Source organism: Nymphalis io, chromosome 15, assembly GCF_905147045.1.
Source record: "Nymphalis io chromosome 15, ilAglIoxx1.1, whole genome shotgun sequence".
NCBI classification, from domain to species: domain Eukaryota; kingdom Metazoa; phylum Arthropoda; class Insecta; order Lepidoptera; family Nymphalidae; genus Nymphalis; species Nymphalis io.
The window spans coordinates 1,210,717-1,237,179 of NC_065902.1; the positions used below are offsets into that span (position 1 = coordinate 1,210,717).

Here is a 26,463-nt window from a genome sequence, read left to right on the forward strand (position 1 = left end):
AAGAGTTGATGAAGGTAAATTACTACAAATTACTATAAAATTTATGTACGTTCATATTTTGCATAATATTTCAAGTGCGTGATTTTAAAATACAAGTACTATGTCGTGTGATCGATAGTGTTTTAGTATTTTATATTATTGATGAAAAATTACAAAGTAAACAAGCTAATTTTTCATGATATTAACACCTTTAATTATGTCATGAAATTAAAACTTTAAAAAAATGTTGCATATCACCTTCATATCATCAATTGCAAAAATATTTTCAAAGCTACAACGTTTTTTTATAAGTACCAACCCAATAAGTGTAAATCTTTTTAGGTATGAATATTATAATGTTAGCTTATCTGCATTTACTCGCAAGTGTCAAAAAACTTTATAAAGCAAAGCATATGATCTTGTTTTTCTAAAGGAATGGCCTGTGCCATAGTAACATTACTACATTTACTTATATATTGCAGTGTCGTACGTGTGCTGTATATTAATAAGACTTAGGGTTACCATGTGCAATTTCTTAAATTAAGAAAAAACCTAACTTAGTTTTCTACAAATCAGTTATTAGAGCATTTAAATAGATACAAGATACTTTTTTTTCTATATAATAGGAAGGTGGACGAGCATATGGGCCACCTGATGGTAAGTGGTCACCAAACGCCCTTAGACATTGGCATTGTAAGAAATGTCAACCATCGCTTATAACCAATGCGCCACCAACCTTGGGAACTAAGATTTTATGTCCCTTGTGCCTGTAATTACACTGGCTCACTCACTCTTCAAACCGGAACACAACAATATCAAGTATTGCTATAGTAATATTATATTATATTAAAAATATTTAGGAAATCATTGTACTATAACTTTGTAGGTGATCATAGTTCAATTTTCATATAAAAAAATAATGATATAAGAAGCAATAAAGAATTTTAATGGTGGTAGAGCTTTGTGCAAGCTTGTCGGGGCAGGTACTACCCACTCATCAGATATTCTACCGTAAAACAGCAGTACTTGGTACTGTTGTTCCGGTTTGAAGGGTGAGTGAGCTAGTGTAATTACAGGCACAAGGGACATAACATCTTAGTTCCCAAGGTTAGGTGTCGCATTGGTGATGTAAGCGGTGGTTAACATTTCTTACAATGCCAATGTCTATGAGTGTTGGTGACCACTTACCATCAGGTGACCTATATGCTTGTACACTTCTATATAAAAATATATATATTAATAGTTTGATTTTATTTTGTAGAGTATTTTGGTCGTTCATTTCTCTATTGACTATGATATAATAATTGAAAATAAAATGTTGGTTAAAAAACTTGCCCTACTTCTACAACTTGTACAGAACTATAATATATGTTTACCTATTATATTGTGTGAATTCAATGATAAGTATTAATAAAAGTAATCTAGGATTTTCTCATCGGACGTTATTTTTAAGTATTCTTTAGAAATTAGATTTTTTTCTTTAAAATTATGACTTTTGTATGATATTTTTATTTTAATATTTAGTAGTTACTTTCGTTCATTGACATTAAAACAAAACGATAGGCGAGATGTAAAAATCACCTCTTTACAGTTCGATACGTCAGTAATATCGTAAGTATCGATACGCCAATGCGAGGTGTTTTATTTTTTGAGGTTGTTATTCTAGGCTCACTCAACTTTTAACCCGGAACATAGAAATACGGAGTATTGATTTTAGGCGGTAGAACAAATTGATGAGTGGGTGGCACACACCCAGACGGACCTGTACGAAGCGTAAAATAGTTGATATTTATTTTAATGTGTTTAAATATATTATCTTGTTAGTTAGATACTGAAAGAGATGACTGAAAGAGTATAAATATAATGTTCTAGGTATGACATTCAATTCGGTCGCGTAATATGTCTTTGTATTATTTGAATGATGTAGCTTTAGCTGGTAACAAAAAACATTTTGTTCAAAGGAGATTGACCTTTTTTCCTTTATCTGTAATGGTTTAAGATTTCTCCTTATTGTCCCAGTAAAAAAAGCAAACAGTACCTATAATGTACATTCACATTTACTACCTATGTTCATATAAAGTTAGTTAATATATTAAGTAAGTATATATTAAAACAAGGGGTATAACATGGGCATATACTAAGAGACTAACTGCTGACTAGGTTTTTAACTTCGACGCTTCGAACCGACTAGTTTCACGTTATTTGTCTAGACTCGAAATGGACTTGTAAAAAGACGATTTACAATTTCCATACAATCTACTTAAGTACGACACATATTCGATTCGGCGCCTTTGTAGAGGGACGGAGGCAGTGGGGAAGGTGTCCGCTAGCATTCATAAAGACTAGTGGGCTAGTTATAGCGACAGTCGCCGGAAACGGTGCGACGTGCGTCTATAAAAGCGGTATTCAACCTGCGGCCCACCTGGCTTTTGTGGTTGGCCCACTTAATGTTACTTTATTTTCAACTATTTTAAATTTCAAAAGATTTTATTAAGACCTAAATAATTCAAAATAAACAACTGCCTGAGGCCACGGCACTGCAAAATGTTTGAAACGTTATAAAATAATTTAAAAAAAAATTCAATTTGTGACAATCCCGAAACCTAAGAATATTACTTAAATATTTTTTGTTTGCGGCCCGCTACACCATGACTAAAAAGTTTTTGTGGTATATAAAGAAAAGGTTGAGTATCGCTGTTCTATAAACTGCAAAATGGCAAACGGCTACACAGCTGATGATGCGTTTCGTTTCGCATAATTTCGATGTGATTTTGACAATCAATGATGCCGCCAAATCAAAATAATTGCATTTTTACATATTATTTTGTTTTGTATCGATTATTTTGTATACTTATATTATTTTCATAGCTTATTTGAAGAGCTCAAAAAGTGTTAAAAGTTTAAGTTGAATCCCGAAAATAGTTCATAAACTTAAGCCATAATTATGTAAATTGGCTTTAATAAGTAATCTTAGACTTGGGATGTTGACTATTGATTGCAAACTTGGAGAAGTTTCGTGAGCGACATTTCCGTCTTCCGAATACGCTCGAGTTATTACCTTCATGAATGCAAGCATTTTGTAAAAAAAAAACCATTCAAACAAGATGTGAATTGATAAATAATTTATATTTATTAAGTTTTCTGATCTCAGAAAGGAAAGTAAGATAATATTAAAAACTTTTGAAAATAACTTAAATGTAAGGATTTAAAAAATACTTTACTTAAATTGAGAATTTCGAGATTAATTTTTATTTAGCACAAAGTAATGTAATCTGAGTATCTAGTAGGAGAGGGATTAAATAAAAATAAAATGCCCACTTAAAGTACTTATATTTAAATATTAAATTAACATTTAAAATTATAAATTTACATATAGCCATTTTGTAAAAATCCTCTATAGTGTAATAGTTTATCATTAATTTATTATAATATGAACTAGTGATAAGGTAGAAACGAGGGAGATTACAAAAATATAAGCGCGGAGTTACACATAAATTATAAATACATAATTAAATTATATATTTACATGTAAATTTACACAAGTATACACAAATTATATAAACAGTTCTACAACATATTATTATTTTAAATTATTGGTTTCGAATTTATAATAATAAAAATTTCATTCCGAAAGTAACCTAAAACAAAATAAGAGTCAAGTTATCTTTGGTAGGTAAATAATAAACATAAATATTCGCGGTATTCAATACCGAATTTGGTGATTTCAATAGACTAACAACATAAATAAAATTAGAATTTAACAATGTAGAAACAATACAAAACTATTGTTTATTTAGACATAATTAATTACTTTGTTAGTATAAAAACACATCGATTTTCATCGAATATTGGCCGGACTTCGTTTTAAATTCATCTTTAGCACATAGTTATTCGTATTGTCCTTTTAACGTGACCTGTGTAACTCCGCGCATTTTCAGATACGAGTGACGAAATAATGAAATTTAATTTCATTTTTTTTTATATTTTATAATGCGGTTATAAAATGAAAGATTAGTCTAAAATCACTTATCAGTCTCAAATTCGACTCACAGACCGTATGCCATCTATTACCACAGTTTTATTTTGTCTGTACGCATTACACAATTGGTCAAACTTTTTTCTATAAGCTTCTATAATGTTTATGGTGTTGGGCTCGAGTAGCTTGTGTTAATTATTATAATTTTCTTTGTTTTCTCCATTCGTGTCCCCATTGAGGATGGGTGGGACTGGCGGCTTAATAGGCGGGGCTGGTATCACCTGTTAATAAAATAAGAATACTGATATATTCACAAAATCATTATTATGATAAATAGAATATGTTTCAAATTAACACAGAAAATCTTGAACAAAAAACACAAACACGATTTGTATGTGCATTAAAGACACAGTTCTTAATATAACACAAACGACGACGGTAATCTTATATGAATTTACAGTTGCATGCACACTTGACACAAAAAAATAATTATACATACAAATCTGATTAAAAGTTGTCTAGTTTCCAAATGATTCTCTTTCAAATATATTTTTAATAAGATAACATTAAATATTTAAAACATACAAAAAAAAAACATTTATTTTTATATTATCGTACCATAATATAAAAAAAAAACCAAAACCCAATAGAAAACCCCTAAATCCATAAATAAACCATCACCCTGAAATAAATTAACAACTTAACTCAGAGTTAGGGATTAAATCCAATCTTCATTTGAAACAAACTACAATTCATGCTATGAAAATTTTTCTATGCTATCGAGTTTATTGACCAAGCTTGTTGGCATGTTGCAAATGTATGATGTTAACATATATTCATATTAAGAGATAATACCGAGCTCTATTATTTTTAAAATACAATAAAATCAAATAGTAACCTATTTGATTTTATTTAGATTAATATAGATAGTTATTCTTACTTTTATTTCAAGTTTTGTTTTTTAAATGGGTTGTTCCTTAATGTTTATTTTTTAAATTAAATCATGTCTTTATAATTTAATATATGTTTGTTAGTCAAAATTGAAGGATAAAAAAAAACAATTTATTCGATATTTAAATATTTCGTCGTATCAGTGAGCAACATGACAACAAGAGGTCATATTATAATTTGCGTACGTCTGAGCCAGATGAGTCGTCACCTTCCTCCTGTCAGAAATAATTAGAGGTTTATAATATAAATTTTAAATTTTTGCATTATTTAAATTAAATTGAAACTATATAAAAATAAAAATTGTGTAAACTGAAATTAATACATAAGCCGTAACAATAAAAGAAAACAAGAAATGAATCCATTTTAAATGATTATAATTAAAAGCTTTTATGAGTGAAACTTCTTAAAGCGCGATCAAATTAAAATGAAATGAAATTTGTATTTGAGTTTGTGGAAAAAATCTATTTTCATAATATAGCCGCAAGTTACATAGGGTTAATTGTTTCAATTATTAGATACAATAAAGAGTACAGGGGTTAATGTATGATACATTTTGCACAGGACAATTGCGTGTGAGATATGTCAAAGAAAGAATGTTATAACTAAAGGTTATTATTGTTTATTAACAATTAATTATTGGTGCTAGATAGAATAGGAAGTGTTTTTATTACTTTAATGTTCTATTAGTAACTGTTCATATTATTTTCTTATAAAATAACCCAACAATAAAAAATATCGACTGCAGATTTTGCTTATTAGGTGGACAGAGGCTGCAAGCGTCGTCTTTACCGAAAATATATTCTAGAGCTAGGATATAACAATAAAACTAACAAGGATAATATTATATAAGCAAAGATAGTGTTATTAATACGAAATAACTCCTTTCGTTTCACTTATTTTATTTACCGAGTGCTTATTTATTAATAAACTATATAAATAACCATATGATTTATAAATGTCGAGAATTTCTATATAAATAACATAAATGAAGCCGGTAAGCAAATAATTATATTATGACTATTTTTGGTTCATTTATTATTAAAATAGGCGTTGATAATAAGGTATATGAATAGTTTGTATTTATGGGATACTCACAGAGGGCTTGGGGCGATGCGTGTCGACGGCTTCCACGGACAGCTTGATGTGTTCCTCGCGACAGCCGTACGCGACCGGCGTCAGCTTGATCACCGTGTGCAGCGGCACGTGCAGGTACGGCAGCTCCTCTGGACACATAGGAAGTACAATCAGTTACACACGAAGCTAAAATCTTTTTATTTTATGTTATGTTAAATAGGTAAGGAAAACATCACGAGGAAACCTGCATGTGTCTAATTTTTTCATTCAATTCATTGAAATTCTGCCACATGTGTATTCCCCAACCCGCATAGGAGCAGCGTGGTGGAATAAGCTCCAAACCTTCTCCTCAAAATGGAGAGGAGGCCTTAGCCCAGCAGTGGGACATTAACAGGCTGTTACTGTATGTTAAATAGGTAGGCGGACGGGCAAATGGGTCACCTGATGTTAAGTGGGCACCACCGCCCATAGACATTGAAGATGTAAGAAGTTAAATAACCATTCCTTACTACAAGGGACATAACGAAGATGTCATGTCCCTTGTTACACTAGCTCACTCATTCTTTAAACCGGAACGCAACAATACTAACGATAAGTACGTAGTTTAGCGGTATAACGTATAAAAATCTATTGATCTATAAACATTCAAATTAATTTTTCGATGAGTTCTTTGTATATTTAACGTTGACACTGTTTGACGGAGTCTGCCATAGTATGGCAGTACCATATAGGCGGAGCGTGACTGAAATATTTAAAAGCAATTCCAACAAATTCTGAACAATAGACTATTATTTATAATGTTGATTGTCCCTTCAAATTAACATAAATTTAAATCTTACTTATGAAATGTTAAAAGCCGATATACGATGCTAGTCTATTGAAATGTTATAATTCTTGCCTCGCATATAACAATCTGACATTTCACTATAGTAGCTCTACAGTAAACGTACCGGCGGATTTGTCAAGGAAGTAAGCGAGCAGGCAGCGCATGACGGCTTGGTGAGAGACCACCAGCACGTTGCCTTGCCGCTCCAGCTCCATGATGACGGGCTCCAGCCTCGCCACCAGGTCCTCGTAGCTCTCCCCGCGAGGGTATCGGTACGCGAATTTATTCGCGTCCCGCGCGTTGAAATCGGACGGATATTTACTTTGGATCTCAGAGTAGGTCATCTCCTCGCAGATGCCCTGAAAACAAAAAGGAATATGTTATGAAACACAAGACAAGTTTACATTAGAAATAAGTTTGATGATGAAAAAAATTTGTTTTTTGGAATAATAAAAACATATGGATTTTAACAACATCGGTGGGTATCGAAATGTGGTCATCACAAATGGGCAAATTCAACGTAACGCTCGTTCGGACCGGGCGAACGCGTAACGGGCGCAAGGGGAGCGACTCACGGCGTCGATCTCGTTGAGCGCCTTCCAGCGCTCCTGCGGCGCGCGCACGTCCTTGACGGTCTGGATGGCGCGGCGCATCCACGACGTCCACACGCGCAGGCCGGGGATGCTCTGCTGCTCGATGTAGGCCGCCAGCGCGCCCGCGTACTGCTGGCCGCGCGCCGACAGCGAGCTGTCGCCGCCGATGCGCCCCACCAGGTTGTGCAGGCTCTCGCCGTGCTGCGCACGCATCGTACTTCGTTACTATTGGCGACTGTCGCTAGCGTTATCGTTAGTGGCGTATCTTTGTGTGACTTATTTAATTATTGTGTATTTATTTTTAAAATTCGAAATTTAAATTTAATAGATGTAAAATACTTTTTTTTAATTTTTTTTTAATTTATTACCAAGTAAGAAAGTAGCTTTCTAAAAATAAGTATTGTAAAGAATTAAAAACATTAATAGTAAACCTTTTTAATGATATTGACATAAACATTCCTACTCACCCTGGTCAAATAAATAGTTCTAGGGACAATATGTATGTTCATGAGATAGTATACGATTCTACTCTGTATGTGCCCTTCGTGTTTATGTACGACGACCTTTTCCCCTGTATCGTATATCTTCATAAAGCTGCAGTCCGACTCGAGCGTTTCGTCCAACGGCTCATACTTCTCCTTGTAATGCTCTATTCTTAGAAGGAAATCGTCTAAAACGTTATCTGTATCCTGTATATTCGTGTAGTCCGGGCTGCTCACTTTTACCTCCTGTGAAAGAAAAGTAAAATCATAACATTACATTGAATGATATTACAATTTATTTACTGTTGAAGTTTTTTTTTATAAGTTTTTGTTCTTAAATATTTCTTATTTCTTAAGTTAAGTTTCTTAAGTTCATTAAATAATAAATAATTTAATAACATTTAAGATAGTTATTGTTTCTATTATAAAAGTTCTTAATATTATCAAATTGATACAAATGTTTTTTTTTTCTTTTTTTGTATATTCTGAGTTTTATTTATGAATGGATTACATACCTCGCGAAAGTTTCAAGTGTATTTTATATGAACCCTAATATAACGATTTATTATTAATAGCCTATTTTCTAGAGTTTACACTATTTTCATATGTTACATCAAAATCGGTCCAGCAACAAAAAAGTGTAAGTGTACATGTGATTTTGATAAAACTAGATATAACTTTTGATCAAACTTAACATTATTATGAAATGATAGAGTTTTGGAGGGCATTATGACATAGTTTCTGTACACCTAACTTTACTTTAAAAAAAGTTATATGTAAAAACATTTAACAAGAATTAAACTTTTTGTGAAAAATGGCGATTTTAACGAAATGAATTTAGTATCGAATCCTTGGAAGAAAAATTAAAGTAGACAAAAGTAATGATGTGGAAAAGTCATGTATTATAAATAAAGATCTTTTTATTGTATATTATATAATACACGCAATTTGCTACAGAGCTAATAGCAAACTGCATGATAAATACTTTACTCCTTTTATTTGAATATAGTATCCATATGTATATGGCCGAGATGGCCCAGTGGTAAGAACGCTTCAATCTTAACCGATGATCGTGGGTTCAAACCCGGGCAAGCACCACTTGGTTTTCATGTGCTTATTTTTTTATTATAATTGATGAAGAAAAATATCATGAGGAAACTTGCATATGTCTAATTTCACTAAAATTCTGCCACATTTGTATTCCACCAACCCGCATTTAAGCAGTAAGGTGGAATAGGCTCCATACCTTCTCTTCAAAAAGGGAGAGGAGGCCTTAGCTCAGCAGTGGGTCATTCACAGACTTTTTACTTTACTTTTTTATACATATGAAATTGAAGGTTTTGCGTCACAATACACGTGTAACTTTAAAGAAATGTTTAAATAGTACGTCACCATTTCAATATCATCCACTTGAAGTCTTCTTGGCAGCTTTAAAGTTTTCGAGGAGAAAATTAATTTATGACCAATTACTACTATAATACATCTACCAAGTCTGTCTCATTGAAGGCTATTTTATTGCAAAGACTCATAGTTTTTGCATTATATTAGTATACATTATTCAAATCAAGTTTTATCAAGGCCAATGTAGAAGTTGAATTAATTGAATTAAATCAATAAGGAACTCGGTTATATCTCATTAAAAGTTTTTTTTTTTTATATTTTTGATTTGATATTCACTTTTAATATAATTCATAGTACTAATTACTACAAGAACCTTTTTAATATTTTCGTAAAAATAATTGTTTTTATAGGCTTCGGGCTATTTTTTTTTATTTTTGTCTATGGTATAAATTTTATTTGAATTCTGTATACATTTCATCAATATTACAGGGAACAATTCAATAAAGGTACCGCAGTGTGTTTTTTTATTTGTTTCAAATAATTCATTCTCATGCCTTTCAACAGACCGAGTTGAAACTTTGTACAGTTATTGTTGCCACTATTCTTGAATAAAAAATAAAGACCTTATTTTAAGTTTGATAATCGAACATATTTAAATGTCCAAAGTAACAACAGATATAAATATATAAGCTATGTTTGTGATATACAGTTTTGGAGACTATCCCTAGAGTTCTGATCTTTCTGTCTATCTTTGTACGATTTAAAAAAGTCAAGCTATATGTAAAATATAGCTTGACTTTTTATTTTTTGACTGTTAATATATCAATTTTGTACTCTCACCATAATATTCTGTTCAATGATCCTCGGGTCGTCGCAGATGGACTCCACCAGAAATAACTTGAAGCCCATCTTGTGAACGACGATATCTCGGATCATACGCCGCCGTTCCATCGTCGAGTTGGTCGCATCGAACACCTGTAAAACGAAACAAGGTTACTTATTTGGTTGAGTTCGGTTTTCGGTAAAATGTAATTGGCTTATGCACATGACATAACATAGAGTACTTGTTTGCTGGGAGTTCATATAAACTATTTTTGTGTATTCTTTTAAGCTAATGAGTGTGTAGACGTAATTTCTTATTAATAGGTGTTTTTTTATTATTTATCTATCAAAATAGAACATTAAGGCATTTAAGGCTATACTTTATAATCTCAGTATGGCACTTGTTCTGTCCTCTCACTTTCAAATCATATAAATACAAATTATTTACGTATATATACGTGTTAATCTCTATATTTGTGTGTTTATATGAAATTGATACTCACGGCCACCTCTCCACCCTTGACGAGCCACTCGCAGACGTCGTGCAGCGCGTCGAGCGCGCACTGCTGCCGTATCGCCATCGCCTCCTTGTTGTCTGCGCGGAAGAACTCATGGCTGGTGTAGGCGGTGGTCGCGTGGCGTCTATACTCGCCGAGATTGAAAACTGAAATATTAAAAGTTTTCATATAGAGCTCATTTGATCAGTTCAATTGATTTTTAACCAAAAATCGTAATATTAGGAATACTGCATGCCTCCTTTACATTGCCCATTTGTAATCCTTAAAATCCTTTTGATTTATTTGATTATAAGTAATATTTTAATACGTTACTGACAACTAACCCCTGGTATTAATTCCTATCCAATTGAGGTAGCGTGAGAGTTTCTTAGATATGTAGGTCTTGCCCCGAGCAGGCAGGCCGACCATCGCAATAACATGAGGAATGTTCACATAGTTGGCTCGTTCACCTGAAAAATAAAAATGATACATTTTTCATCGTTTTTTTTTAATTCTGTCAGTTAATATTAATCACTTTATTAATAGATGTAAATTACTTACTCAAAATAAAGTATGTATTTTATCTTTATTTAATAGTTCATCATATTCACTATGATGTCATTTGATACAAATATTATGTTTCATAGACAAGAATCTATTCAATAAATTGTGAGTGTGATTAAAATACATACATAATATATTTATGAATAACTTAGCCTTAAGTTATTCATCAAAATATTTTATATCTCTTACTTAACCGGATTATGATGTTATCAGATTAAATAATGTTTAGAGTAGATAAAAATAGCATCACAAACAGTTATTTTAAATTTTCAAGGTTAACCTAAACTGCTATATGATTGATAGAAGCTACTGACGCGAAACATGTATTGAGTATCACAAAAACACATAGTAAATTAAATATATTTTTATTAAAGTATAATTATATATATTCGCTATTAATGATGACATAAATATTAGTAAAAGTCACAATGAACTACATAATGAAGAAATGTCAAAGTGTAATTTGTCCAGCAACAAGTAATCTGCACATATAATTAATTAGTTTTATCATCGCTAAAGTAACATGAAAAGATAGCACTAATTGCCAATATTGCAAACTATTTTCTCTATATATCTAAGATCTATTTCTCGTAGTTCTTGTCATTTAGAATTGAAACGTCGAAATTTTTCAAATCTGCTTTGTAAGACATAATAATAGTTTATGTTAAATGTAAACGACCCTGGTAGCGATATAACTAATTTCGCATTCGAATTCGAAACATCAAAGAAGTTGTACCAACCATCACCGAAATATTGCTTGTTTAAATACTTCCAGCCTTCAGCACGATTATCTTCCGTGTCCATTTCAACAGATAAATTAATATATCACACGTGGTTCAATTTTATTAAATCAATATCGACTTAATTTTAATAAAAAAAATATATGAGAATCACTACCGCTTCATCTGAACAGTATTTCGCGACTGGTATCTCGTCAATACTTTGACACTTATGACGGCGACGTTTTATGATTACAGAACTAATCGGATACTTGTACCGTAGAATTATTGTTTTAAGTTAAGGGATAAATATATTATTTATTTCCATGAGAATACTTTACTTGAACAAATGAAAGTTGAGATTTATTTTAAGCTATTATTTTGTTTTTCATAAAATATTATTTGCTGTGCATTTACGGAGAGCGTTATTGGCCCAATAATGTTATTGTTTTAGTAATTGACGTTTTTGAAATCAACTCTTAAATTTATGTATAAAAAAAAACTTTTATTAAATAAATAAGAACTTAAGTAATTGTGGTAAACAAACGTTTTGAGTAGAACTGCGTGAAACTTTATATTATTGAATATTTATTGATTTAATTGCATAACAATAATATAATAGCATTTACCTTGAAAGATGTTATTAAAACTTATTAACCACAAACACGATATCTAATACATTGCTTCTATTAGATATAATAATTCTGCCCTTTTAAGCAATGGTCGTGGGTTCAAAACCCTTTAATGTTAAAGTCAAATATTTAGATTTATATGGGAAGTATCCAGATTTGAGAATCTATTCCAAAAAATTATCTGTATACATTTTTTATTTTGATTATTCTTTTAAGAATTTGCTCGGTGGTGAAGGAAAACGACGTAAGGAAACCTGCATACGGCGGATTGGTAGCCGCATGCGGGTTTGTTTGTACCGTTGTTTTATAAGTTATATAAAACCTTCAGAAGACAAGGCTTTTGTTAAGAAGTTGGCATTGTGTTATCATTTGTCCATAAAATGTTGATATCTATTACTATAATCTACATTATTATTGATTAAAAAAGGTTTAAAAGTTAATAAGTATTTTTAATAACATGCAGACATTCAATATGTCGTGTGTTATAATATGATAACTTTGACTGTGGCAAGAAGTGCAGTTTTGTAAAATCTGCTTAGAAGTAGAATCTGTGTGCCACGTGCTTAAAAAAAACAATTGAATTTTGAAATCGTATTTTTTGCACATTTTGCATATCTCAAATAGCCGAAATGGTCTAGTGGTTAGAACGCGTGAATCTTAATCGATGATCGTGGGTTCAAAACCGGGCAAGCACCACTGAATTTTCATGTGCTTAATTTGTGTTTATAATTCATCTCGTGCTTGACGGTGAAGGAAAACATCGTGAGGAATCCTGCATGTGTCTAATTTAATTGAAATTATGCCACATGTGTATTCTACCAACCCGCATTGGAGCAGCGTGGTGGAACAAGCTCTAAACCATCTCCTCAAATGGGAGAGGAGGCCTTAGCCCAGCAGTTGGACATTAACAGGCTGTTACTGTTGCACATCTCTACTACACATTTGTTGCATCGTACATGTATAGTCTATATACGCACATTGACGTCAGTTACTTCACTTTATTAAATATATATATATATATATATATATATATATATATTTAATAAAGTATATATATATATATATATATATATATATATATATATATATATATATATTTAATAAAGTATATATATATATATATATATATATATATATATATATATATATCTTAAGAAAAAGATAGGTTTAATTACGAACAACAGCTTACGCTAACATGTTAGCGTCAAATACTGATCTTTAAACCGAAGTGTTTAAGTAAATATCGATAACCTTTTGTGTAGAGCGAAATAAGCAATTAAGAATGTTATCATAATATCTACCTATATATGGATATAATTAATTACGTTACTAACACTTGTTAACTTTCTTATTGACATTTCAAGTTGGCGTGATAGATGATACACACAATTCAGTTTTGTCAAAGGGTCAAATGTACACAGTCCAATTTATATAAACAAATCTAAGACAACAAAAACATTTATTACTTTGATTATACTAAACGTATATAGTTACGTGTGTGTAGTATTATTTTATTTAATAGTCAACAAAGTATATATCAATTTTTTAAATGAAATAAATAAAAAACTTTGGAATTATTTTTATGTTAAACTCATTATTTGACGAGCCGGTTGGCGTGGTTGGTAGATACTTGCCTTTTCACGCCGAAGGTTGTGGGTTCGATTCCCACCCAGGACAGACATTTGTGTGCATGAACATGTCTGTTTGTCCTGAGTCTGGGTGTAATTTTCTATATAATTATGTATTTACAAAAGAAAAGTAGTATATGTAGTATATCAGTTGTCTGGTTCCCATAGCACAAGCTTTGTATAAGCTTAATTTGGAATCAGAAGGGAAATTATGAAATCTATATACCGTAATACTAAGAATAAGATAATAACAAGCAACGGCTTCTTAGTTTTAAATTCAGGGGATTCCCGATGTAATCAAATACATCATTTTGAGCACACATACTTCGAAGCTGTCATTAAATGTAGGGTGACTATTATCTAAACATAAAGCAATGAAAATAAAATTGAATATTTTAAATACGATGCGATAAAAAACGGTAAGTAGATGAATTTACTAAAGCCGGTACAATGTAGTATAAATAGCTCTGGCAATTCAATTTCCCGGTTTGGCGAGGTTCCTATTGTTTATCACATAATCTCTCCATACAATGCATACTATCCTCGACACACCCATTCTAATCTACGTTATATTTAGCGCTTTTTAGTGGGCTTGTGGCCAAAGAAAGATGGAACCCTTTTAGAATGTATATAACAAAGTAGTTTTGATTATAAAAAATGCATTTATGTCAAAATTACCTTTTTAAAGTAATAATAAAAAAATATGAATGTGATTTAACATTCAAAAGTCTGTAAATTGTTAGGTTTCGCTTAGAGTAATAGAAAAATTTATCCCGATATAAAAGTTGCTTATTAAAATAAATATTTTTTGTTAACAGTATTAGCTAAGTAATTACGATATTTATTAACAAGCTAAATTAATTTAACAAGGACTGCCCCATTAGGTTAGTTGCATAAATAATAGCACCGGCTTTAATATTAATAACACCGGTATTAATAACCAGCACCGGCTCTGGGGTCTGGAGTAAAGCGAAAGGAACAAATCTCTACGCATCAGGTGGCTAGAGGCGCCAAAATACAGTTTCTTCTCTGGTAGTCTTTAAGGCCCTAATCTACTGTAATAATTTGAATTTCGAATAATTTGAATCAAATTGCAAGTATCTTTATTTTTTAGATATTAATACGGATCTATGGTCACTTTTGTTGTTAAAACAGCCCTTTATTATGGTAGAGCGTTTTCAAGTCCCAATTATATTGAGCCGGTTGGCGTGGTTGGTAGAACACTTGCTTTTCACGCCGAAGGTTGTGTGTTCGATTCCCACCCAGGACAGACATTTGTGTGCATGAACATGTCTGTTTGTCCTGAGTCTGGGTGTAATTATCTATATAAGTATGTATTTACAAAAGAAAAGTAGTATATGTAGTATATCAGTCGTCTTGTTTCCATAGCACAAGCTTTGTACAAGCTTTGTTCACTGGTGGTAGGGCTTTGTGCAAGCCCGTCTGGGTAGGTACCACCCACTCATCAGATATTCTACCGCAAAACAGCAATACTTGATATTGTTGTGTTCCGGTTTGAAGGGTGAGTGAGCCAGTGTAATTACAGGCACAAGGGACATAAAATCTTAGTTCCCAAGGTTGGTGGCGCATTGGCTATAAGCGATGGTTGACATTTCTTACAATGCCAATGTCTAAGGGCGTTTGGTGACCACTTACCATCAGGTGACCCATATGCTCGTCCACCTTCCTATTCTATAAAAAAAAAAAAAGCTTAATTTGGGATCAGATGGCCGTGTGTGAAAAATGTCCCAGGATATTATTATTATTATATTATTATTATATTCTCGGCTCGATCCTTGTCTCTCTTCTCTATATAACCTTAGAAAGAACCTAGTAACATAATTACAGTCGTAGTCACACATAAGTCTATGGATCTCAAAAGAGCATCTACAACATTTTAATTTGGGCTTGAAATAATATAAGCATTTTATGGCCGTCGTTGTGTTAAAATTTATACTTTTATGCACGTGACTATTATGCTACAGAATCTTATTCATGCTACCATAAACTTTGGAGACCTTATTAGAAGATTTGTCACATCTGAAATAATCTATTTTTGACAGGACTAAAATAATAACTATCCTTTTTTGCACGCTTTTCAGTTTAGGGAAAATATAAAATAATTATTATTGTTTCTTTAAAATGAATACATTTTCTTGATCTTTCAATTAACTAATGCGTATTATTATTAATCCTAAAAAAATGTTTTACTCGTAAACCATGACTTTTTCTGATCAAAAGTTCCTATAAACCCATACATAACCTAATATTTATATAATGGTATGCAGTGTTTTTTAAAAGCCGAGATGGCCCTGTGGTAAGAACGCGTGAATCTTAACCGATGATCGTGGGTTCAAACCCGGGCAAGCACCACTGAATTTTCATGTGCTTAATTTGTGATTATAATTCATCTCGTGCTTTACGGTGAAGGAAAACATCGTGAGGAAACCTGCATGTGTCTAATTTCACTGAAATTCTGCCACATGTGAATTCTACCAACCCGCATTGGAGCAGCGTGGTGGAATAAGCTCCAAATCTTCTCCTCAAAAAGAGGAGAGGAGGCCTTTAGCCCAGCAGTGGGACATTCACAGGCTGTTACGGTTACGGTACGGTTATGCAGTGTTTTTATACATTTAATTAGTGTCGGTTTACTATATTAAAGAATTGATTCGTTTTGCTTACGGATGGTAGAATTTTCTATGAGGTCTTATTCAAAAAAGTCTCAATAAAAACATATACGTAAGTGTAGTTTTGCAATCGCATATATTTATGACGTAATCTGACAATGTGACGTAAAAAGTTATAAGAACGATTTTAGCGGCTCGTTAAACATAACTCGAAAATCATCGGTTACCGAGCATATATACGGCATCAAATGTATAAGTTCCATGATAATAAGCAATGTCCATACGTTTCCTATTACGCTTATCTTATTACAGTTGGTTAGTTAGTTCTGTGTTGCATAATGACGTTTTTGATATCACGAACAGTCGCACACACAAACTGAACTTGTTGTTTATTATTCGGACTCTTATGTGTAATTGTTATTTCTAATATGTAATACTAGTTAAAGATATCCATTCGAGAATTCTTTACAATATGACGGTATTATTACCCTAGTACTGGTAATAATTGTAGTTAGGTAATTTTTATTTACAGAAAACGTTTAAAATTTATCTCATCAGTCGTTCGCTCTTGACAGAGTGGTCGTGGTTGACGATGACGCATCGTTTTTGGCTAATGTAGCCCCCGCTATGTGGCTCCATTTGACGCGGTCTTCAGCATCTCTAGAACATTGGTCTGTTTTGCAGCTTTTATAATGTCTGTCCAACGCTTGGGTACTCGACCGCGCGACCGCTTGCCTTCCACTTGCCCTTGGACGACGAGTCGTTCCATGGAGTGTTCATTTCGGACAATGTGTCCGAAGTATTTGAGAATTCGTGTTTGCACAGTCGACGATAGTCTTTTTTTGATATTTAGTTCCTCCAAGATCGAGATGTTAGTCCGAAATGCTGTCCAAGGGATCCGCAGCAGTCGCCGCCAACACCACATTTCGAGTGCGTCAATTTTGCGTCGGTCTTTCTGTCGAACCGTCCATGTTTCTGCGCCGTAAAGAAATATAGGGAAGACCAGGCTTCTGATCAGGCGGACTTTGGTGGCTTTTGTTACCAGACTCTTTTTAGCCTATCAACAGCAGACCTTGTGATAGCACATCTCCTTTGAATCTCGTCTTCACATCCACCAGTGTTCGTGATCGTGGAGCCGAGGTACACGTAGCTTTGAATTACTTCACAGTTGCCAATCATAGATATATCTGGGTGATTCAGTTCAGCACGGTCCACGATCATCATCTTGGTTTTGACTCTATTGATCGCAAGTCCAAAGGAGAGGCTTATTGTTTCCAGGCGTGTCAGCAAGTGTTCCATGTCTTCTTTTGTTTGAGCGAGAAGAGTAGTATCATCGGCGTATCTTAAATAGATATCCAATCTTACGACCTCCTACTGAAACCCCCTTGTCCCCTTGCTCCAAAAATATCCTCATAATACACTCCGTATATATGTTGAACAGGAGTGGAGAGAGTATGCACCCTTGCCGAACACCAGCATGTATCTGAAAGCCTTTTGCGTCAATGTCGTCTAATCGAACAGTCGCAGTCCTGTCCTCGTATAGTCGGCAAATGAGACGAACTAGGTGGTTAGGTACTCTCATTTGTATGAGTACGTCCCATGTGCCATTTCACGGTGTCGAAGGCCTTGCGAAAGTCGACGAAGCAGATATAGAGCGATAATATATAGATAAATATGTACCTAACTGAAAAATAAATTTAAATATGTACTTAACTTGTATATTTAAAAGTTGTTGTTTATTTTATGTATTTTTATAAATCAATAAAAGCTTACTGTGACTGAACTGTAATAATAGTTAGATATACGTCGCAAACTTTTCTTTAGACATTTACAAAACACCGATTAAAAAATAAGTAGTAGGTAAGGCGTACTTCATGTACGTTAGCATTTTAAAAATATCTTATTGAAGCATTGTTTCATTATTTTTTTATATTGAAAATAAATCTATTATGTACTAAAACATTCCCGAAGAGATTATTATCATCAAACGGGTATACGTGAATAGGGACTTTTATTTATATGTACAATTTAATGAATCATTGTTTTGTTTAAGGACTATTACTAAAGTGTAGATATTTCTTGTATAGGAATCAATATCGACATTTGAGACAGTGATCTGCTCTTTGATATCGTAATCTACACATCGATACATCTCGGTGTTTATTACATATGAACATAATAACAAGAATCAACGCCTGTAATATCAGAATATCACACATAAGCTACGTCACTACATGCGTCATGCGCACCTTGTCGCAGATATTAGACATTCGCTAATATAATTAAAAACTAAACGAATATCTTATCGTCATGAAATAGAAAATACTTAAACAATAAACAATGAATATATAAACATATGACATTGTCATCTTGTTATTTTGAAATACTTCTAATGCTACGTTCATTTATATGTAATTTTGAATAAATTTTTTAAAATGGATGCGCGTCGTGCCCTTTCAACTTTAATATAATAATAACCGATAGTTATCTGACATTTAATTCGAATTGACGAACGTTGTGTAAATTACTTCTGGCAATAAAGTTACACGTGAATTGTAAAGTGTACATTTTCAAATATTTAATCTGTATTAAATAATAAGTTAAGTACTTTACTTTTCCAAAACAAAATCTCTCAGCTCAGTATAAAGTGGTAGGTAAAGAATTTAACGAAATATTAAAAATATAATTAAATAGAACTAAAAATAATATAATAATAAATATCCAATTTAATATTTAATATTTTTATTAATTGTTTTGTATGGATAGTATCTAGTCCCTTCCATTTACCAGACTGAATGCGTGTTAATTAATTTACCTAAAATGTATGTATACACCAAAAGAAAAAACCTACATGTACCAATTGTAGCTATAATATATTTTTTTTAATTACAATTAAAAAAAATCTTGAAATTCTTACGCGGATTTGCCGTGGGAAAATCAATTATAGTCATAAAATGGGTACATTAACAGTTAATATATTCTTTATTTTTCTATTTATTACCTACTTTTGTTAAGATTACAATTTTTATCAATTATTATTTCAATTAAGATCCTGTCACGGTTTAAAATTTGTATTATATGTATATTGTTACCGATCTGTTATTGCATTAAACAAAATGTACCTATTTGTTACTATTCGTTAAAAAACAGGAAATTTAAATATATATATATATATTAAAATTTCCTGTTTTTTAGATGCTAGATGCTAGAAATAACAAGACAAACTAATTTAATATAATAATTTGAGGATATTAGTTTTTATGCTAATTGCTAATTACTGACATTATTTCGCCGTCCACCATACAGCAATGAATTAAAAAAAAGAAAAATAATACGAAAATAAGTTGTCGCGTTAAATTAAGGCCATAAAAACAGTTGATCGTAATTACATCTAAGTATTGCAATATTGTTCTAATAACATGTATAATATTTCCATTTCGACTTTAAATAACTATTTTGCAATCAACACGTGACTAATCGATAAACAATGACAATATAGATGTTAAAACTGCGTCATTTATAAGTCCGGTTTATAGTGTTTACTAGTTTTACTGTTTATAATCCTTGACATCGAAATGGGTAGAGTGAAAATAATTATAAAAATATTGTTTAATAATTAATTTTTATAGCTCTAAAGTTTGCACAATATTAATTCTATCGCAATCATAAATCATCAATAATAATTATACTATCAGCATACATTTCTTTATATATATTACTTCTGTGCATGTGTATATTACCGGACTCCTGATAAACGACTATCCGGTTTTTTTTCGTGTTCAAAACACATAATAAATAAAATTACAGCTAGTTTACACAAGTGTGTGCGCAAACAGAGATGCGACAGGAGAGATAGGCGCATGCCCATGTACAGGTTGTACATGGTAACACTACGAACTTCCTAATATCAGATTGCTACTAAGAATTCATTGACTGAAAAATCCAATAACTACTGTCCACAAGAGAAACGTGATATAATATTAAACAGAATTAAATAATATTTTTTTATTTGGCAACATAACAATTAATCCTTACAATGTCTTGTACTTGAACTTGTATTGTTTCATTGACAAAACAAGCAATTCACATAATTATCGCCAAGTATTCAAGGTTGTATTTTTTATATAATGCTTTGCTTCAGTTTTACTTAAAAATAAGATACATATATTACACGTATACGTAATATATACGTATACGTATGTGTAATTTTGCTCAAATAATTATTAAAATGAAATAACAAATCTTGTTACATATTTTATTTTTTAGTTAAAAATTAAATATAAATATAGTGTTAAGTTTATTTTGCGGTTTGCAATTAAGTAATTTATGTTTACGTATTACAAATCTAGAATGTTTTTGTCAGATACGGATCTGAAAACAATTTCAAAGTTATTATTTATGCTGCTACTAATATTATCTTAAAACATATTACGTACCCATAAACAAATACTTCAAGTGAGTACGAGTTACTGTAATGAGACTTCTTTTGTTTTTTAATTTATATCTACAGTAGTACAGATTATGTGTCCGTGAAATTTTTCGTGTGGTTTGTGTTTTTTTTTCTTTCATTTTGCACCGTTAATAATCTATTTCTGATACATTAAGTAATTCTTATGTTTATAAGCTACATTCACTTGTTTATTAGATATAATATATTTAATATTTTGTTGCGTCTTTTTATTGATGTACTTTTGCCATTTTATTACCGTCACAAATAATTGCATAGAAAAAAAACACATATAAACAACTTTTTCAAACAGTTCTGGTTAATAAATTTCCATATAAGCGAAATTTTTTAAAACACGTAAAATTTAAATGTGAAAGAAGAGGTCAATCATTGCCAAGAAAACGGTCACCTAACGTTTCTTTTCAAAATATGAAGTCATTATATTGATTCACCTCATCTTTTAGACAAAATTTCATTCCGATGTCCCCGTTCTGGTACTCTTAAGAAATATTTGTTTCCCTTTGTACAAACTAACTGCTTGTATCAAAATATTACAACTTCTTCCTTCAGTTATAATAAAGTAGCTAATGACATGGATGTATTTAATAATAACATAATTTGATATAAAAAAACAAATGCTTTTTTTATAGAATAGGATGAGCATATATATGGGCCTGATGGTAAGTGGTCAACGCAACGCAACGCCAACGCCTATAGACATTGGCATTGTAAGAAATGTTAACCATCGCTTACATCACCAATGCGCCACCAACCTTGGGAACTAAGATGTTATGTCCCTTGTGCCTGTAATTACACTGGCTCACTCACCCTCCAAACCGGAACACAACAATACCAAGGAATACTGTTTTGCGGTAGAATATCTGATGAGTGGGTGGTACCTACCCAGACGAGTTTGCACAAAGCCCTACCACCATTAAATTAAGCGTTATTGTTTACCAAATAAAACATTATTTAAATACAGAAATGCTCCAAACGGTAACGAAATTTTAACTAATATATGCACTTCAATAATGTATTATATATAACAAAGTTAAATTGTATGTTACCCAAAATTTACTTAATCAAATAATTGTATATTAGCTCCTTCGGTTGATATTCTGTGGTAAAAACTACTCTACGTCATTCTCATGGATTTTAACTAGTTATATATACCGAAAACAAATACATCGATTCATTGCTGCGCAATTGAAGGAGAAATCAGCCAATATTTATACCTAATAAAAATATGACTAATGAAAATAAAATAAAATATAGTTTTATGTGCTAATAGCAATGATAACTCTTAATTTTTAAATTATCCCATAACTGGACAATATTTTACAGAAAAACAACCTGTTTTTTCTTCCGACCTAGGGTTTGAATCCAGGACCTCGGGATCTGCAGCTTTTTAACTAGCCATAAGACCCACGAGGCAATAGATAGTCTACGCAAGATATAAATTATTAAGGCTCAAAGTAAATAATTCTTATGTAAATAAATATATAATGTTTGTTTGTCAATATAAGCGGCATTACTGTTAACATAATCTCATACATACCGTAACACGCAAAAAAACCTGTGTTTTATCAAATAGTATCGTGCTATCGTATTTTAATATTTAGAAGTGATAAGACTAAGAAATGACGTCATCGTTACGCTTCATGCCTGTATTACTCGATCTTTAATGATTTTTTGTAGATAAACAATGTAAACTAGACCCGGATTTATGCCTAGATCTTTAAAGAACCGGCCAAAAATAATATAATTTTACTTTATTTTACTGGTGGTAGGGCTTTGTGCAAGCTCGTCTGGGTAGGTACCACCCACTCATCAGATATTCTACCGCAAAACAGGAATACTTGATATTGCTGTGTTCCGGTTTGAAGGGTGAGTGAGCCAGTGTAATTACAGGCACAAGGGACATAAAATCTTTTTTCCCAAGGTTGGTGACGCATTGGCTATAAGCGATGGTTGACATTTCTTACAATGCTAATGTCTAAGGGCGTTTGGTAACCACTTACCATCAGGTGGCCCATATGCTCGTCCGCCTTCCTATTCTATATAAAAAAAAAACATAATGTGCCTAGCGGTCTTAGATCTTAAGTACGAGCCTGACGTAAACACTAAACTTTTAAAATGCAATTTGACAAACTGACAGTACCATTCATACCGAAAATTACACATTAATTTGCCGTTAAAAATATTTTTTCAACCCAACACTATATATTTCAATAAATCCGCGAACATAAAGTTAATTTTATAATAATACTATATATATTTTATTGTTTTATCGTTAAAGATAGATAATACGCAAGAGACATGTCGCAGAGTGCATTTTGGTGCGTGATAATGATAATCAACTTATGGAGTGTGTTGTACAATGCACTACGCACGATATAAGCTGGCCACTCAGAGATTATTTACGAGTGGGTGCTCAAATATAGTTTTTAGGGATAAAAGAGTGGAGTGCGTACGGTAACTTAGTATCACTGGCATACAGAGGCGTACCTGAGCCCCGGTGGCCCCGGTGCGGCGTTGCATTGAGACCAAATTGGACCCCAGCCTAATATGTAATGCCCTGAATAAATTCTATAGTTTTTGAATTGAATTGAATAAGAATTAAAAATAAAAACACATTGAGTAGTATTTTTTATACGAGTCTTTAATGATTAGTTACGAGAGACGCATATTTGACATATTATAATTCAGGCCTCATAAACCTAGGTTAAGCATTTATTTTGCTCTTTCTATCATAATTGATTTGACATTCGAAAGAACAAGACACCATATTGAATTTGAAGCGTCAATAGTTTCGATCCTGAGCCCTTGGGCTAGTGTCGTCCCTATTCCTAACACAAGCTTTACGCTTAATTGAAACGGTAATATTCCTGAATATTATTAATTCCTTAAAAGACGGGCACTGTTATTATTTATTTATTTTAAAGTATTCGTTAATTATTCGATCTATAAAAAAAATTAACAGCCACTAATAATTACTATTTCCTTGAAATCTCTTTGTTTACTATATTTCAGCACAGACAATTAAATATCATAGGTGATAATTACGAGGTAAAACTTAACGGTAATATTATAATTATCGTTTGCTTATCGCTCAACTGAATTGTACGTAACGTAAATTACAAGATTACGGAAAAATTACAACAACATTTATACATATTGTTTATTTTAATAAAATTTGTAAGTAAATAAAAAAGCCATATTAACATATTTAATAATAATCGTTATGTTTCAGCGAATTTACAAAAAACCTAATTAATAAGTCCGTATTATGGTGAAAACCTTATGAAAATCCTTTAGGCAATTATTGAATTTATCGCGTTTAAACATACATACGGACAAGGGGCGGTCTTTGTTATGTAGTGATATGTGCGAAAATTGTAAAAATATGTAGAAAATCTTTAAAAAACATAACACTTCGGAAATTACATGACATAAATTAAAAATACCAACAATCTGTTTTTGTAGCTGTTGATAATAGTTCCGGATTTGTACGCCTTTTACACATACTAAGTATATAAGTAATTTTCGTAAAGTATTTTTGGTCTCAGAATCTGCATTGTTGTTTTATTTTTATGTATTTTAGTTAGTTTTAAAAACAAAATCAATTTTGCAAAGTTATTTTGCAAGGTTCTATTAGATGTTAAGCTAACACTGGATCAAAACTTAAATTCTACCAAGAAATATTGGCAAGAAAGTCAGTTGTTATTCTTATCCATCAATTACATTTATTTGTATATAATATACTTTTGTTTTATATATATATATATATATATAATCTATCGTCTAAAGTGAAACGAAGTAAATCATTAAAGAGCATATCTGTTTCACGGTTTATGGTACTAAATAAATAGATTCCGCGGTTATCGTGGTTCACAGCGCTACGGCTTGCGCACGCGCATGGTTCGTGACCACATTATCGTTTGACCGACGAGCAGCTGCTGAACGAATGTTGAATAAAATCGCTAAAAATACCCAAGTGTGAAGACAGTTCAAATATTCGAATGTGGAACTAGTTTAAGTGTACAGTCTATGGGTCAAGGTCAATGGTCCAATGAACGTTATTTTTTGTTGCTTCCAATAAAAAAACAATATTTTTGTTTAATTCGCTGCCCCGAGTTGTGCGTGTGGTTGATTTTTTTTGCCATGAATATAACCCCGGACGGATATAATAGCGATATAATGACTGATAAACCCTGTGAAGTTTAAACAGGACCGGAGATGCATTTTTATGTCATTTGTGTATCAATAAAACTAATTCCAGAAGATGCAACTCGTTTTGGAGAAGTATACAATCTTATAATATAATAAGTAACTGCGCTTCGCAAATTCGGCCGCTTTGTATATAAACGATTTGTATTTGTGTATGAAGCATGTATTTTATATTCTTGTTGTGACTAAAAAATGAAAACTAATCCATCGTAATGATTTGTCTTAAATAGTCAAGATGGCGGTAGGACAATTAAAGGACACTCTATTATGTGCAAATTAGTCCCCTGTGAGGTCGTTGTTGTATTATGTTTTTTTTCATTTGTATTATTAGTCATAAGATAATTTTCAACAATTAAATGTTTTAACAATCATTATTTAATAAATATATAATATAAAACAATGAATTTTATAACACGTTAATGTTGATTGATACGTTTCAATGACACTATTAGCCTTTAACAATTACAGGGGAGAAAATAAACAGCTTTGACATTCAATTCTCAAATCATTGGTCGAGATCTTGAATAATCTATGGTATTCCGTACCGTAACCGTAACCGTAACAGCCTGTGAATGTCCCACTGCTGGGCTAAAGGCCTCCTCTCCTCTTTTTGAGGAGATGGTTTGGAGCTTATTCCAATAAAATAATAATATTATTTATGGTATTCAATATTTATTATTAATTCACTTTATTATTATTTCACTGGTGGTAGGGGTTTGTGCAAGCTCGTCTGGGTAAGTACCACCCACTCATAAGATATTCTACAGCAAAACAACAGTACTCGGTATTGTTGTGTCCCAGTTTGGAAGGATGTTTGTTTCCAGGAGGTGTGAGCCAGTGTAATTACAGGCACAAGGGACATAACATCTTAGTCCCCAAGGTTGGTGGCGCATTGGCGATGTAAGCGATGGTTAACAATTATTACAGTGCCAGTGTCTGTGGGCATTGGTGACCGTTTAACATCAGATGGCCCATATGCTCGTCCACCTTCTTATTCTATAAAAAAAATTACGGTTAGTTGTCGGACCTTTGGAAGTAAAATTAAAGTGGATATATAAAGAAGTGAAGTTGAATA

At 32.1% G+C, this 26,463-nt stretch overlaps 1 protein-coding gene across 3 annotated transcripts in view; it reads right to left on the bottom strand.

Annotated features, from left to right (window-relative positions):
• Positions 1 to 3,292: 3,292 nt before the first annotated feature.
• LOC126774051 (6-phosphofructo-2-kinase/fructose-2,6-bisphosphatase) overlaps positions 3,293 to 26,463 on the bottom strand; it is a 28,922-nt gene continuing 5,751 nt past the window's right edge. The window contains exons 1-10 of one of the 3 annotated variants that reach the window (XM_050495377.1): positions 11,846 to 12,039; positions 10,886 to 11,011; positions 10,548 to 10,708; positions 10,063 to 10,197; positions 7,867 to 8,127; positions 7,382 to 7,600; positions 6,931 to 7,165; positions 6,002 to 6,129; positions 5,092 to 5,121; positions 3,293 to 4,236 (exon numbers count right to left, since the gene is read on the bottom strand). In XM_050495377.1, coding sequence (XP_050351334.1) covers positions 4,147 to 4,236; positions 5,092 to 5,121; positions 6,002 to 6,129; positions 6,931 to 7,165; positions 7,382 to 7,600; positions 7,867 to 8,127; positions 10,063 to 10,197; positions 10,548 to 10,708; positions 10,886 to 11,011; positions 11,846 to 11,909 — 1,449 coding nt within the window. In that variant the 5' untranslated portion in view covers positions 11,910 to 12,039 and the 3' untranslated portion in view covers positions 3,293 to 4,146. Of the gene's footprint in view, positions 4,237 to 5,091; positions 5,122 to 6,001; positions 6,130 to 6,930; positions 7,166 to 7,381; positions 7,601 to 7,866; positions 8,128 to 10,062; positions 10,198 to 10,547; positions 10,709 to 10,885; positions 11,012 to 11,845; positions 12,040 to 26,463 lie in introns of those variants that run through there. The other 2 variants (XM_050495375.1, XM_050495376.1) reach the window with 2 other exon arrangements.